Source organism: Saccopteryx leptura, chromosome 2 (assembly GCF_036850995.1).
Source record: "Saccopteryx leptura isolate mSacLep1 chromosome 2, mSacLep1_pri_phased_curated, whole genome shotgun sequence".
Classification (NCBI taxonomy): Eukaryota; Metazoa; Chordata; class Mammalia; order Chiroptera; family Emballonuridae; genus Saccopteryx; species Saccopteryx leptura.
This window is the reverse complement of record NC_089504.1, coordinates 251,567,510-251,584,439: the sequence shown is the minus strand read 5'-3', so window position 1 is coordinate 251,584,439 and position 16,930 is coordinate 251,567,510. Positions and strand designations below refer to the sequence as shown.

The following is a 16,930-nucleotide window of genomic DNA, read 5'->3' as shown; positions in this document are numbered from 1 at the left end:
ACCTAATATCATTAACGAACAGTTCTCTAGTCACATTCTGGGTGTTCTCTTCACAGCATGCTTCCTCATTTTTAGCAGTAAGGAAAAACTGAGCATCTTCCAAATATTTAAGATCTAATCCCTCTATGACTCACCATTCCTTTATTTATTTCTATACTCTTCTGTGTTACTACTAGCAAGTGTTGGCCTGTGGGCTATAGTTTCCCAACAGTTAGCCTATGTCCTTGGGCGGACAGCACAGTGCAAAGAGTATCAGATATCTCTACTTGAATCATCATGAGACATTTCCTAGACCAGCAGTTCTCAACCTGTGGGTTGCGACCCCGGAGGGGGTCGAAGGACCAAAACACAGGGGTCGCGACCCACAGGTTGAGAACTGCTGTCCTAGACAAATGCATGCTTACATAAGGAATTAATGAGCATTTTAGGTGGATGACTTTTTTTTTTTTTAACAGGGACAGAGAGAGAGTCAGAGAGAGAGAGAGACAGAAACAGAGAGATGAGAAGCATCAATCATCAGTTTTTCGTTGTGACACCTCAGTTGTTCATTGACTGCTTTCTCATATGTGCCTTGACCGCAGGCCTTCAGCAGACCAAGTAACCCCTTGCTCGAGCCAGCGACCTTGGGTCCAAGCTGGTGAGCTTTTTGCTCAAGTCAGATGAGCCTGCGCTCAAGCTGGCGACCTCGGGGTCTCGAACCTGGGTCCTTCTGCATCCCAGTCCGACGCTCTATCCACTGCCCCACCATCTGGTCAGGCATCAGGCTGACTTTTTATTTTATTTTATTTTTTTTATAAGCTGGAAACAGGGAGAGACAGTCAGACAGACTCCCGCATGCGCCCGACCGGGATCCACCCGGCACGCCCACCAGGGGGTGACGCTCTGCCCACCAGGGGGCGATGCTCTGCCCATCCTGGGCGTCGCCATGTTGCGACCAGAGCCACTCTAGCGCCTGAGGCAGAGGCCACAGAGCCATCCCCAGCGCCCGGGCCATCTTTGCTCCAATGGAGCCTTGGCTGCGGGAGGGGAAGAGAGAGACAGAGAGGAAAGCGCAGCGGAGGGGTGGAGAAGCAAATGGGCGCTTCTCCTGTGTGCCCTGGCCGGGAATCGAACCCGGGTCCTCCGCACACTAGGCTGACGCTCTACCGCTGAGCCAACCGGCCAGGGCCATCAGGCTGACTTTTTAAATTTAGCAAATCAAATATGTATTTGACTTCTACCATCTCCACCCTACAGCTATGAGTGAGCAACTATTTCAGCAATGTCACAGAAACTTATACTCTGCCTTGAGATTAAAAAAAAAAAAAAAAAAAAAAAAAATATATATATATATATATATATATATGTATGTATTTCCTATATTTGTCCATTGATAGGCCTTAGGAAGTGACACTTCAATATCCATAGGAACACCTTGCATCTAGATGTTAGCTTCTATTTTATTTTATTTATTAATTTTCTAGAGAGGTGTGGGGAGAGATAGAGAAGGGGAGAAGGAGCAGGAAGCAACTCCTATATGCGCCTTGACCAGGCAAGCCCAGGGTTTCGAAATGATGAATTCAGCATTTCAAGTCGATGCTTTATCCACTGCACCACCACAGGTCAGGCCTCTGCCTTGAAATTTCAAGGCTTCAGGTCACTGTTGAATTTAAGAGCCAATATGACCAGAAGTAGTCATCTTGTCTCCTGCTCCTGATCTCCTTATAAATGTAAAATTTTTCTATGGCAATAGTTCCTCAGAGTTCCTAGAATCTTATCTAGTGCCACAAGGTTTTTGGTGTACGCAAACAATACATCATTTCATACTATGGTCTAAAAAACTCCCATCTTGGAATATAAAAAAGAATCTAATTTTTTTCATTTCAGGAAAAAATCTAAACCAAATATCCTGTTTGTCTAAGACATTGTTACCTACACATTGCTCCAGAGCAAGAATTTATCAATTAAAACTCAGCAGTTACGGCCCTGGCCGGTCGGCTCAGTGGTAGAGTGTCGGCCTGGCGTGCAGGAGTCCTGGGTTTGATTCCCGGCCAGGGCACACAGGAGAAGCACCCATCTGCTTCTCCACCCCTCCCTCTCTCCTTCCTCTCTGTCTCTCTCTTCCCCTCCCGCAGCGAGGCTCCATTGGAGCAAAGATGGCCCGGGCGCTGGGGATGGCTCCTTGGCCTCTGCCCCAGGCGCTAGAGTGGCTCTGGTCGCGACAGAGCGACGCCCCGGAGGGGCAGAGCATCGCCCCCTGGTGGGCAGAGTGTCACCCCCTGGTGGGCGTGCTGGGTGGATCCCGGTCGGGCGCATACGGGAGTCTGTCTCTCCCGTTTCCAGCTTCAGAAAAATTTTTAAAAAACCCAAAAACTCAGCAGTTACAAGAAAGAGAAATTCATTCTCCTTAACTTTAGCAGAAAAAAAAATGTTTTAATTAAAAAGATATGAGGCACCCGTAAGGCCAGAAAACCAAATTCAAAACGGACAGTATCCAACGTTATTCTGAGAAATCAATACATCAAGAAAGAATTGATGTTCTCAACAGGATTTTGAGACAAGAACATACAAGTTTCCATATTTCTCTTTGGGTTCATGTGAGATTTAAATAGACTCAAAATCCTGGAAAAGAGATTACCATTACCTAACAATGGGTAAATGCCCACCTGTGGGTAGTGAAAAAGACACCCTGAAAGACACAACCACAAGGACGCACACAATAGAGGCATTTCTCCAGAAAAAAACTAGGATGCTCTTATCAATCAATGGGAATGGACAGTGCTAAAATATACTCAATAGTTCATTACAATGACTTCCCTTAAGCAGCCTTGTAATAATTGTCAGACCCACTTATGTAGACTCCTGAAAAAGTAAACTCATTTGGAGTGAGAACCATATCCTTTCATTAAAAACCACATTATATTAGTTATATTGCTAAAAAAAATACCCAAAACTCAAAAAACAGAGAAGGCCCTGGCCAGTTGGCTCAGCAGTAGAGCGTCGGCCCAGGGTGTGCAAGTCCCAGGTTCAATTCCCAGCCAGGGCACACAGGAGAAGCGCCTGCTTCTCTACCCTTACCCCTTTCCTTTCTCTCTCTCTCTCTCTTCGCCTCCTGCAGCCAAGGCTCCATTGGAGCAAAGTTGGTCCAGGCACTGAGGACGGCTCCATGGCATCCACCTCAGGTGCTAGAATGGCTCCAGAAGCGATGGAGCAATGCCCCAGATGGGCAGAGCATTACTGCCTGGTGGGCATGCTGTCTTTCTGTCTCCCCAGTTCTCACTTCAAAAACACACACACACACACACACAAATTAAAATAAAAATAATTAAAAAAGAGAATACTGTTATTTCGTATTTAATATGGATAATATTGGGGGATGTTATCCCACAAACTATCAAATATATGTATAACAAGTTACATTAAAAAATACCAAAAATATTTTAAATGCTACTCGGTGTTGATCAGGAAACACACTATATATCTCCTCACCTGCAGGCATGTTGCTTCTGTTTTCCTGACATTTTACTTATATATTAAAAACCTTTATACTTCACCATGAAAAAGTCTATAATTTATAATTTTCTTCATTCTAAAACATAGCTTCAAATCTGGCATGTGAATTTCCATGTAATTTCTATGGGGAAATGCTTTCCCAGTGTATTAAATTTATAAAGCGTCCTCAGTATGAATTCTCCAAATTAAATCTTAATGACAGTACATTTGGTTGAGATTTTGCTAAATTCCTTCCATTATTCTCACTATAGTTAATAAAAGACTAATTTCTATAAGCTTTTGCACTTTCATTCCAAATATAATTGGATTCTCTCCTATATGACTTATTTGATATATTTTTAGGATTTCCTGCTGGTAGATTCATCTACATTATCATCTAAAGTCTCCTAAGGATCAAGTTTTATTAGAATGCTTCTAACGTCTACTTCATTCTAATTTCACTTGAGTTTTTCTCTCTTAAAATTTTTATTTACTGATTTGAGAGGAGAGAGAAACAAGAACTTCAATCTGTTCCTGTACGTGCCCTGACTGGGAATCAAACTATAACCTCTGTGCTCTGGAGCAACACTCTAACCAACTGAGCTATCTGGCTAGGGCTCACAGGTGAGTTTTTCGATGTATACGAAGCCCTGAATTCCAACAGAAACATTTCCCACACTCAGAACATTTCCATGGCTTCTCTCCTGTATGAACTCTTTGATGTTCACTGAGAGATGACTTCTGAGTGAAGGCTTTCCCACACTCACTACACTTAAAAGGTTTCTCTCCTGAATGAGTTTTCTGGTGTATCTGAAGTGATGCCTTCCGAGGATAGGCTTTCTCACATTCACTGCATTCATAGGGCTTCTCTGTTGAATGAGTTCTCTGATGTATAATTAGCTGCGACTTCCCACAAAAGGCTCTCTCACAGAAACTACATTCATAGGGTCTCTCTCCTGTGTGTGTTCTCCGGTGTATAACAAGGTATGATTTGCTGCTGAATGACTTCCCACATTCACTGCATCCATATGGTTTCTCTCCTGCATGTGCTCTTATATGTGCAGTGAGCTGCTCTTTCCTACCAAAGGCCTTCCCACATTCACTGCATTGGTAAGGATTATTTCCTGTGTGAACTCCCTGATGGACAACGAGCTGTGTCTTCATATTGAAGGCTTTCCCACAATCATTGCATTGATAAGGTTTCTCTCCTGTATGCATTCTGATGTGAACAAGGAGGTAGGACTTACTCCTAAAGGCTTTCCCACATTCATTGCATTTATGGGGTTTCACTCCTGTATGAGTTCTCTGGTGTACAACAAATGGTGACTTCAAACTAAAGGCTTTCCCACATTCACTGCATTCATAGGGTTTCACTCCTGTATGACTTCTCTGGTGTAAAATAAGCTGTGATTTCCAGCTGTAGGCTTTTCCACATTCACTGCAACCATAAGGTTTCCCTCCTGTGTGAACTTCCTGATGGACAATGAGCTGTGACCTGAAAGAGAAGACTTTCCCACATTCACTACATGAGTAGGGTTTTTCTCCTGTGTGAACTCTCTGATGAGCATTCAGGTTTGACTTGGCACTGAAGGCTCTTTCACACTTAGTACATTCATAAGGTCTCTCTCCTGTATGAATTCTGAGATGTACAATGAGCTGTGATTTGCAACGAAAAGCTTTCCCACATTCACCACATACACAGTTTTTTTCTATACTATGAGCTCTTTGATGCTTAAGAAAATATGCTTGTTCATATCCATGAAACCTATCAGGATTCTTTCTTAGATAGCTTCTGGTTAAACATGAGTTTTGTGTCAAACTTTTTCCATGTGTGTTATACTTATGGAGTCTTTGTCTTGAAGAAACATGGGTTTTGCTCAGATGTAGTTTGCCAAATGCATTACAAGCATAATTTCTCTCAACACTTTCAAGCTCATCTTGATTTTTCTGGTAACATTTTTTCCAACTTTCTAGAAAAGAAAATTTTTTTAAATTATAACATGAACCTGATATGGAACTAAAGAGCTTTAGCACTGCCATGTAATGAATCTTTTCCTCTTGGTAAAATGCCTCTGACACTGGTTCAAAAAAATACTGGCCAAGTGCACTTGCGCCAGAGATCTAAGCAATGGGGCAGAAGGGAACTGAATAAAACCAAACCATGTCCCATTTTGAAAGTGAATAGCAAATTAGCAGTGATAAAAAGTGGTTTTAAAAATAGAGGTTTTAATAACTCCTATATTTCAGACTTGAAAAACAAATGGACCTAATCTTTGAGATGAAAAACACTGGGGTAAAAACATGTTTGGAGGAAAAATAAGACTTTGTTTTGGATCTCTTTTATTTTTTAATTTTTCCATTGATTTGAGAGACAAAAGTAGGGGAAAGAAGGGAAGAAAGAGAGAGAGAGAGAGAGAGAGAGAGGATCATCAACTTGTTTCACTTAGTTGTTTTCATTTAGTTTTGCACACATTGACTACTTCTCATATATGCCCTGACCAGGAGTTGAACCCACAGCCTCTGGTGCACCGGTTGATACTTTATCCACTAAGTCACCCGCCTAGGGCCTGTTTCGGATCTTATTACATTTGAGATCTCAGTTAAGTATCAAAGACAGTAAATAGGCAGTCAGACCTAAGTGCTCAGTAAAAAGTAGGAGTCAACAACATATGAAAGGTATTAAATGACATGGTACATGAGATCTCCTCGGAAATATGTAAAAAAAAAAATTTTTTTTTTTTGGTATTTTTCTGAAGCTGGAAACGGGGAGGCAGTCGACAGACTCCCACATGTGCCCAACCGGGATCCACCCGGCACACCCACCAGGGGGCGATGCTCTGCCCATCCGGGGTGTCGCTCTGTTGTGACCAGAGCCACTCTAGTGCCTGAGGCAGAGGCCACAGAGCCACACCAGCGCCTGGGCCATCTTCGCTCCAATGGAGCCTTGGCTGCAGGAGGGGAAGAGAGAGACAGAGAGGAAGGAGAGGGGGAGGGGTGGAGAAGCAAATGGGCGCTTCTCCTGTGTGCCCTGGCCAGGAATTGAACCCAGGACTTCTGCACGCCAGGCCAACGCTCTACCACTGAGCCAACCAGCCAGGGCCTAAAAAATTTTTTTTTTAAAGATTTAAAAAAAAATTATTCATTTTAGAGAGGAAATAGAAAGAGCGAAAGAAGGGAGGAAGGAGCAGAAAGCATCAACTCCCATATGGGCACCCAAGTTTCAAACCGGCGACCTCAGCGTTCCAGGTTGACGCTTTAACCACTGCGCCACCACAGGTCAGGCAATATGTGAAAATAAAAGGGATGTCTAAGCACAAGACATTTAGGATTGGACAGGAGATGCAGAGAGAATGGGCAAGTTCATCTGTGAGGTCCAAATAGGAACACGACGATGAGTGACTGATGAGCAGACGGGGTTAAAGGAAACAGCAGCAGGTCCAGGTCTGGGCAGCGCCTCATGTCACAAGATTACTACCTTGTGTCTTCAGCAGCATCCTACCCTCAGGACTTCTTGCTAAACAGCTTCTTCCCAACAGTGGTGGAACCTTCAGGTTATGGCTTGTGCCTGAAAATGGGGCTACTAAACGCAAGATTGAGAGGTGAGGATACTAAGACCACGGCTAGAAGACAGGATTTCTCAGTCTCAAAGACTATGTCTAGACAACTCTGGGTTGTTGTTAATGGCTTAAGAGAATGTCAGAAAATGTTGAAGGGAACCCTACTAAGCCTGGTCTGACAATAGCCTAGGATTCTCCAACCATAAATGCCCCAAAACTTACACCAACACAAGTGGGCTAATGAAACTAAAATGTAGCCCCCAGAAAGTGCTTTCTCCCCAAACTTTATCTCATCTGTGGCCAAAGAGGACAACAAGAAGGAAGACTTCAGAGTGAAGTGCCAGGACTGTGAAACTGGCTAACAAGGAAATTACACCAATTATACCAAAAATGCCTGCTGTAATTCTTTTGTAAAAGAGATGGCGTAAGCAATGGACCAGTGATAACTGTTGTTTTCCCTGCTCCCCTTCTGGAAGGAGGAACTTCTATTACAATATTCTGGCTCCTTTCCCCTCATCATGTTTATCTGGAAGAGATGATCTATCTGCTACCTACAAGTCAATTCAGATGGTGAGACCACAGTCTTACCTGTCTGATGGTACTACATATATCCCAAGAGATCCTAGACTTGCAACTCAAATCAGGTCTAGGAAGAGAACATGCACTGCCCCCTTTTGGGGGAAGGATGATTATCTTTCATGTTGACATTACCATTTTTGAAGCTGTACAGTTGTAAAGTGCATGCTGTGCTGAGTATCCAAAGGTGGGACTGTGACACACCATCTACTGCGTACTCCAAGGCATCTCCCTCCTTCTGTGTAGCAGCCCTGACTGATGAGGATACGGTGCAGGTGGTCTGGCTGGCAAAGGCAGGTCCCTGTCCCCCAACACCATAACTGGTTGAGGCATTGGCATGTCTGTTGTGAGATGCTGTAAGTTGTTTAGGCTCCTAGGAAGATTTTGGGCACCAATAAAAGGGATACCTTGGCAAGAATTAGGACTTATCCAGTGGTTCCTGATGTGTCTGCATGTGATGCCTGGCACCAAGACAGCTACCCAACCATGCTGCAGAGAGAAGCTAATATCTGAGGATGACAAAGGGGAGACATCACCAAGCGTCTGAATTAAGCCTCTGTGGAGCTGCTGCACTATAGGAGACAACTTGTCATTTGAGACTATAAATTCTTTATTTCTTACTTTGCTTGAACCAGGGGTTTAAGATTCTTGTTTGTATTCTCAGACCAGTGATAGGATACTTATGAAAATAAATCCAGCAGCAACAGGTAAGGAGAAGACTCGAGTTCTCAAATACAGCCAAGATGTTGAGCTATCCAAATATGCCAGAATACTGATCTACTCTGAATACTAATCTACTTTGGGTGACAATCGAGGAGAAAGGAACTACAAAGATATTTCAAAGAATAAGATACTGCTTGACCAAGAAGTGATGCAGGGGATAGAGTGTTGGCCTAGGATGCAGAGGACTTGAGGTCACTAACTTGAGTGCAGGCTCACCAGCTTGAGCATGGGGTCGCTGGTTTGCTAGTTTGAGTGTGGGATCATTGACATGACCCCATGGTCACTGGCTTGAACCCAAAAGTTGCTGGATTAAAGCCCAAGGTTGCTGGCTTGAGACCAAGACTGCTGGCTTGAGCAAGGCATCACTCACTCTGCTGTAGCCACCCCCCGGTCAAGGCACATATGAGAAAGCAATCAATGAACAACTAAGGTGCCACAATGAAGAACTGATGCTTCTCATCTCTCTCCCTTCCTCTCTGTCCCTATCTGTTCCTCTCTCACTAAAAAAAAAGAATAAGCCCTGGCCGGTTGGCTCAGTAGTAGAGCATTGGCCTGGCGTGCAGGAGTCCTGGGTTCGATTTCCAGCTAGGGCACACAGGAGAAGCACCCATCTGCTTCTCTACCCCTCCCCCTCTCCTTCCTCTCTGTCTCTCTCTTCCCTTCCCGCAGCTGAGGGTCCATTGGAGCAAAGTTTGCCCAGGCGCTGAGGATGGCTCTGTGACCTCTGCCTCAGGCGCTGGAATGGCTCTAATTGCGGCAGAGCGACACCTCAGATGGGCAGAGCATCGCCCCCTGGTGGGCATGCCGGGTGGATCCTGGTCGGGCGCAGGCGGGAGTCTGCCTGACTGCTTCCCCGTTTCCAACCTCAGAAAAATCCAAAAAAAAAAAAAAGAATAAAATACTAACAGAAATAAAAGTAGTATTAAGATTAGTAAAGGAGATGGGGTACTCAAGGAGAGCACCGGAGGCAGGATACAATACTGTAAGAAGTGCAAGAACAGCACTCACAACGACAGGAAACTTCAGAAGTTACTTTCCATGCTGACACTGAGAATGAAGACTGGAAAAGCACAAGGGAGCTCTATTGCAAGCATATCAGACCTGGGACTAGATGGCAGAAGAAAAAGGGTGAAAATGTCAATTTTGATGTTACAACACTGGGAGAAAAAAAAGCTTCCATTTTCAGAATGGAAAAGCTTTTCAATAGTTATAGGAGCTTGACCAGGCAATGTGCAGTGGATAGAGCATTGGACTGGGCTGTGGAGGACTCAGGTTTGAGACCTCAAGGTCACCAGCTTGAGCGCGGGCTCATTTGGTTTGAGCAAAGCTCACCAGCTTGGACCCAAGGTCGCTGGCTCAAGCAAGGGGTCACTCAGTCTGCTGTAGCTGCCCCCCACCCCGTCAAGGCAACATGAAAAATCAATCAATGAACAACTAAGGAGCCGCCATGAAGAACTGAAGTTTCTCATCTCTCTCCCTTCCTGTCTGTCTGTCCCTCTCTCTGACTGTCTCTGCCACAAAAAAAAAAAAAAAAAAAAAAAGTTATAGGAGCAAACAGCCAAATCTGTGAAGCAAACCCCTACAGACAACTCAAAAGGAAAAAGGAGTCAGGGAAATGTAAGTTGATAAAATTGTTTAATATAAGCAGGGGAGACCAGGTTAGGTTTCAGAATTCTTTTAAGAAAAGTGCCCAAAGAAAGGAACAGGTATAATTTCAAAGTGATTAGTGATCAGAGAAAAGAAGACAGTGAAATCTCTGAAGTCAGCCAAAGCGAGGGAAGGAAGTAAAAGACTGTGAGTCAAGTCTAAGGGATTCAACTACGATGGCAAAGGAGAAGGGAGATGTCAGGGAAATGAAGGCAAGGATGATACCAGGTGAGAGGCCTGGATGCCTGATATTGTCCATAACCATGGGAAGGAAGGAAACTAGCTCAGAAAACAACATTTGAGCTGAGTGAACAGGAGAGATGCCTGCTTCTCAGAGCCTGGGAGGAAAGCACACACACGGGCAGAACGACAGCCATTTCCTTATCTGAGAAGCTTGTGGGCTCCCCCCAAGCCACCCCAGTGGTTGAGGGACTTCAGATAAATGTTTCTACGCACAATGCTGCCTGAATGCCACCCCGTGTTCTCCCACGCCTAACCGTCTTCCTCGTTCCCACTCACCCACCTGGACAGCTCTGACAAGAAATGTTAGCATTTGTTATCCATGGCTCTTCTCCTTGCTCCAACTTGAAGATTAAATCAGGTTTGGTACCATGATACCCTGTTAATGGAAAATCACAAAGATGTGGGGCAAACTGCTACAGACTAAGGGATCAGGAGCTACAAGATGAAACTGCTTATTTGCACTTGGGTAAAGATCACAATTAGGAGGTGGCGGCCAAACAAGGATGAAGAACACTTGACCTCTAAAGTTCAAGCCCATAATCATTAAGTACTTCAAGGTCTCAGGGTAGATCAGTGAAAGATAAGGGATAGCAACTCATGATTCAAAGTCTGACTTAACAGAGAAGCTGTACTTACCCACAGACAGCAGGTTATGATAGTTTTCCAGTATCACATCCCTGTACAGGTACTTCTGTGCAGAATCCAGTAACTGCCATTCTTCCCAGGTGAAGTCCATAGATATATCCTTGAATGACAATAATCCCTGTAATAATACACAACCCATTCAAATAGATACAGTTACATTAGGTGACATGGAAAAGACACAGAGGAACCAGGACAGGAGAAATATTCCTTTACGGACCAACTCTTCCAAGTCAGCATTTATTTTGAAAAAATTGTATTTAAAAAAAAAAAGTGTGCTTCTATGTACTAGCTGTTTTTAGGATCCTAAAGATCTCAGGATGGCCCTGGATGGGTGCCTTATGGATAAAGTGTCATCCCAACACACCAAGGTTGAAGGTTCAACTGCGGTTAGGGCAGGTACGAGAGGTAATCAATGAGCACACAACTAAATGGAACAATTAAGTGAAACGAGTTGATGCTTCTCGCTCTCTCTCTTCCTTCCCTTCTCTCTCGGTCTCTCTCTTTTTTTTTTTTTTTTTTTTTACAGAGACAGAGAGTCAGAGAGAGGGATAGACAGGGACAGACAGACAGAAACGGAGAGATGAGAAGCATGAATCATTAGGTTTTTTTGTTTTTGTCTTTTCATTTTTCTGAAGCTGGAAACGGGGAGGCAGTCAGACAGACTTCCGCATGCGCCCTACCGGGATCCACCCGGCATGCCCACCAGGGGGCGATGTTCTGCCCCTCTGGGGCGTCGTTCTGTTGCATCCAGAGCCATTCTAGCGCCTGAGGCAGAGGCCACAGAGCCATCCCCAGTGCCCGGGCCATCTTTGCTCCAATGGAGCCTTGGCTGCGGGAGGGGAAGAGAGAGACAGAGAGAAAGGAGGGGGGGAGGGTTGGAGAAGCAGATGGGTGCTTCTCCTGTGTGCTCTGGCCGGGAATCGAACCTGGGACTCCTGCACGCCAGGCCGACGCTCTACCGCTGAGCCAACCGGCCAGGGCTTAAATCATTAGTTTTTTGTTGCGCATTGCGACACCTTAGCTGTTCATTGATTGCTTTCTCATATGTGCCTTGACTGTGGGCCTTCAGCAGACCAAGTAACCCCTTGCTCGAGCCAGCGATCTTGGCTCCAAGCTGGTGAGCTTTTTTTGCTCAAACTAGATGAGCCCATGCTCAAGCTGGCAACCTTGGGGTCTCGAACCTGGGTCCTCGGCATCCCAGTCCGATGCTCTATCCACTGCGCCACCACCTGGTCAGGCTCAGTCTCTCAATTTTTTAATGGAAAAATTAAATAAAAAAAAGACTTAGGATTAATAAAATCTTCTTCTGCTCTCTAGAAGCTTCCAGTCTTGTAGAGGGAAGCAAACACCTACACACATCCAGGTTATATTCTGCACGGAGATGAAGAAAACAATTCTAAACAACAGTGTTAGCCTGACCTGTGGTGGTGCAATGGATAAAGTGTTGACCTGGGAATGCTGAGGTCACCGTTTCGAAACCCTGGATTTGCCTGGTCAAGGCACATATGGGAGTTGATGCTTTCTGCTCCCCCCTTCTCTCTCTCTCACTCTTAAAAAAAAAAAAAAAATCACCAACTAAACAACGGTGTCAGACACATGGAAAAACCTTCCAAAATCTTCTGTCATCTTGCTGGTTGCTCAGTCCACCTTGAGTCTCAGCTGGAATGAGAGCCTGGAACTATAAAACGTACCAAACTGGTGAATTCCCAGCCTTGCTCCAAGAAAATAAAGGCCCCATCACTAAGGCCAACCAGGGCTCAAAGGGTTCTGGTGGAAGATGAAGGTAGCTGGGGCTAAAGTAAGAGCAGTGGGGTAATGAGCAGTGGCTAGACTCTTGACATCCCATGAAGACAGAGACAGAAGAGGTCCTGATGGAGATGAGGCAGCACGTAGCGGGAGAGAAGGATGCTGAGCAGAACAGCAAGGATTCTGGCCAAGCAAAGCAAAGATGCTGCCCTACAAGGAGTTTGGGAAACCTGAGGGATGAGAAACGCAGGGGCTGAGGGACTGAAGACAGTGAAGAAGCTGCTAGAGAAAAGTTCCCTGAAGTGGGTCACTGAGGGAGAAGTGTCCCCATTAAGGAGAGCACCTGTGGGAAGAAAGGGGAGGAGAAAGTGTCTCACACGCAGCCTAGATGTCCACCAAGCCCAAAGTCAGCAGGAACTGACCTCTGTTTAGCGATTTCAGCAAATAAGGAATCTGATTTGTTTCCTTCTAGGAAATTCTGAAGACAGAGTGCTAGAGAGCTCTACAAAGGCAGATGAGAATTGATGTCCGGAAGATTCTGGCTCTTGATCCCCTTGATAGGCTCCTACCCAATAGTGCTGCCGTCAAGAAGCAAGACCCCAGACACAACAAAGAGTGCAATTCTGGGGAAACTTGCAAAGTGAGAAAATTATTCACACCACAGAAGTATAAGGTACAGCCATGTGACAGGATTCAAGTAACCCCCATGGTGCTGGGTACTGATGGTGAGAACACAAGAGCTCTGTCTTCTAATCACTGATCTTCCCATCCAAACCTAAGAGGAGCCCCCAGAGGAGGGCAACAACAAAATAAAGTAGGAAAAAAGAGATGAGCCTCTAGACAGTTATAGCATCATCCAGAGAGGTCAAGGTGGCAGGTTCATTTCTTGGTCAGTGCATATGCAAGAAGCAACCAATGAATACATGGATGGGTGGAACAACAAGTCAATGTTTCTCTCTCTCTCTCAAATCCATAAACTAAAACAAAAAGAGAGATGAGCCTCCCCATATCCCCTCTAAGCCCTGAGTGGGAGAAGAATTGGGGTTAGAATGTGGACTGGACTCTCCAATGCCTGAAAAGTAGCTGACAACCAAATAAGACGGTAGCAAGAACATAATGGGTTCTTGCTAAGATGACCACCAGGGCCTGGGGAGGAATAGCTGACAGAGCATGTCTGAGGTAGTGATGGAGAAAATGAAGCTGTCACTTGTCTGTATCCTAATGAAGTCCATCCAGACCATTCATCAAGCTGGCTACTTCATAATAGAGGGAGGAGAAACATGAAACAAGGCACACCGATGTGACCACATAAAAGCTAGATGAAGATGTCACAAGAGTGATCACTGACCAGAATGACAGATTTTGGGACAGGCTGGAAAATGAAAGGTGCAGAACAGAGCTCAAAGATATACCAACACCAGAAAAGTAATGGTCTTACACTATATTTAAAAGTACGTTCTATCAATATCAAAGGAATAGAAAGTTCCCATCTTATATAATCTGATGCAGAATCAGGAAATAATGCATACAATGCATCATACAAATTTGCATAACCCCAAAGACAATACCAAGGATTACACGAATTGTAGTGTCATTTATTATTAACTCTGATCAACATTCCTAAAGAAAAATACTAAGATAGGCCTGACCTGTGGTGGCGCAGTGGATAAAGCGTTGACCTGGAAATGCTGAGGTTGTCGGTTCGAAACCCTGGGCTTGCCTGGTCAAGGCACATATGGGAGTTGATGCTTCCAGCTCCTCCCCCCTTCTCTCTCTCTGTTTCTCTCTCTCCCTCTCTCTCTCCTCTCTAAAAATGAATAAATAAAATTAAAAAAAAAATCAAGGTGTAATAAAAAAAATACTAAGATAAAGTAAAATGAATACACACAGAGCAAATTGAGACAAGGAAGTTTATCTTGTCTTGCTGCCCTGGCCAGTGGCACAGTAGATAGAGTGTCTCCCTGGAGTGCCAAGGCCACCAGTTTAAGCTCTAGGTTGCAGGCTTGATCCTGGGGCCACCAGCTCAAATCCTATAGCTGCCAGTTCCAGCTCTGGTCAGGGCACATATGAGAAGCAACCAATGGTACAACTAAAGTGGAACAATAAGTTGACACTTCTCTCTCTCTCTCTCTCTCTCAAAAAAAAAAAAAAAATACAGTCCATTATATTAAGTTTCTCAAGTTTACAGGGGAAAAAAAATCTCCAAACGTTCATGTCTTTTGCACTCACTCCAGTCCTTCACAGCAATCCTTTCCTTTTTACTGCCTTGCGTCCTCTATCTACTTGGTCCTTTTCAGGGCTCTGTTGGGGTCAGATCTTTTTCCTTTTTTTTTTTTTTTTTTTGCATTTTTCTGAAGCTGGAAACAGGGAGAGACAGTCAGACAGACTCCTGCATGCGCCCTACCGGGATCCACCCGGCACGCCCACCAGGGGGCGACGCTCTGCCCACCAGGGGGCGATGCTCTGCCCATCCTGGGCGTCGCTATGTTGCGACCAGAGCCACTCTAGCGCCTGAGGCAGAGGCCACAGAGCCATCCCCAGTGCCCGGGCCATCTTTGCTCCAATGGAGCCTTGGCTGCGGGAGGGGAAGAGAGAGACAGAGGAAGGCGCGGCGGAGGGGTGGAGAAGCAAATGGGCGCCTCTCCTGTGTGCCCTGGCCGGGAATCGAACCCGGGTCCTCCGCACGCTAGGCCGACGCTCTACCGCTGAGCCAACCGGTCAGGGTTGTTGGGGTCAGATCTTGAGCTAGCACTGTCACAGGTGCCTTTCATCTGTATATTTCCACTTGACAACTCCCCTGAGCTACAGACTAGACTACAGGCGGTGCAGATTCAACATCTACAAAACTACACTGGATCCAGGATACGTCTTCTAATAGTGTTTCCAAGGACGGAGCACAGGACCCTGCACAACAGGTCAGAAGTTCCGCAACTGCTGTGAGGTCGCCCCTCTTCCTCACTCCATCAGTCCAGGTGGTCCACTGGCCCCGCTCGCCTCCAAAACTGCTCCTTCCGGCTTTGCACACCAAACTCCTCACCCTAGCCATTCTTCTGCAACTGTGCACAATGTTCACTCGATTGATTACCTGCCCTGCCAGACCACAGCTCCTTAAAACAGGAAATTTATGTAACTTACCTTTGCAATGCCAGCCCCAGCCCAAGGGTCCAACCCACGATAAGACACTCAGTAAATAAGTATTTGAACAAACGAACAATGAGGACGGTAACTTCTCCAACGAGGCCCTAAGGGTCTGGATATGAAGACAACTTAGTACTTTTGTGTGAAAATCCTGAAATGATAAGAGGATCGTTTCTGTAAGGACCCTCGTTTCCCTTGGGTCCGCAGCTGGCAGCAAAGTGCAACTGCCGTAGGAGAGGATTCCGGACACAAACTGCTATTAGACAGAGTTTTTGGAGATCCAGAGCCAAGGAGCGGTGTGTGTGTGTGTGGGGGGGGGGGGGGTCAGCCCGTGAGTTCGGGCCCTGGATGTGTCTGTGCAGGGCTGAACGTGTCCACGCTCAGTGCCGAGTCAGCTCTAAAAAAAATAAGAAAGTCCCCACTTACCCAATACGAAGCTGTGCAGATCCCGGTGGCCATCCCGCGCCGTGTCGTGCAGGCTGCGGGGGAGAGACCGAATCGTGAGTGTCTACCTGCTGCTTCCACAGGAGCCCACCCACGAGGGACCTCGTGCCCCACAGCGGGAGGATAAGGGACTGAGTCCCTCGCGGGGACACGGCCTCAGAGCCTGGGCAGAGGAACTCTTAGCAATGATTTTTTTTACCGTTCCCGCGGCCCTGACCCGGGAGAACAGGCTGCGATGGCTTTGTCCACGCCCCGGACCGACCGCGGAGGGCTCAGCTGGACAAGACCCTGGTCTGCAAAGGACGCATCCAGCAGGGTCCGCCGCCACAGTCATTCAGAAAATTCCCCGTCGGCTGAAGCCCACTGACAACAACCCAGAAACAGCACCCTAGGAGCATCCCAACAACAGCCGCGGAGCAGCGCACGCGGAAGTACGTCATGCATCCATGCGCCAGAAAAGTTGGCTCGAGAATGACACTACATCTCCCAGAATCCTCTGCGAAGGGTCCTATTAATTGGAAGGGTTCCAGAAAGAGGAAGGTTTGGAGAGAGGAGTGGGATTTAATGGCAAAGCAGGCGGGCAGGCGGGCTCTGGGAGAGATTCTGGTCGGTTCTTTCAGCGCCCCGTAATGCCCCAGCTTCGGAAGAGCCAACGCAGTCCCCGGAAATATCCGGCTAAGGTGGAAGGGCAAGCGTGCAAAAATCTTTTTTTGCCCCTGGCCGGTTGGCTCAGTGGTAGA

At 46.0% G+C, this 16,930-nt stretch overlaps 1 protein-coding gene across 1 annotated transcript; it reads right to left on the bottom strand.

Annotated features, from left to right (window-relative positions):
• Positions 1-3,261: 3,261 nt before the first annotated feature.
• ZNF26 (zinc finger protein 26) lies at positions 3,262-16,606 on the bottom strand. The gene is made up of 5 exons (XM_066371283.1): positions 16,390-16,606; positions 16,173-16,225; positions 10,854-10,980; positions 10,498-10,593; positions 3,262-5,441 (listed from the first exon to the last, which is right to left on the bottom strand). Exons 2-5 carry the CDS (start codon positions 16,203-16,205, stop codon positions 4,090-4,092), a joined length of 1,608 nt encoding a protein of 535 aa, XP_066227380.1. The 5' UTR covers positions 16,206-16,225; positions 16,390-16,606; the 3' UTR covers positions 3,262-4,089.
• Between the last annotated feature and the right edge of the window lie 324 nt (positions 16,607-16,930).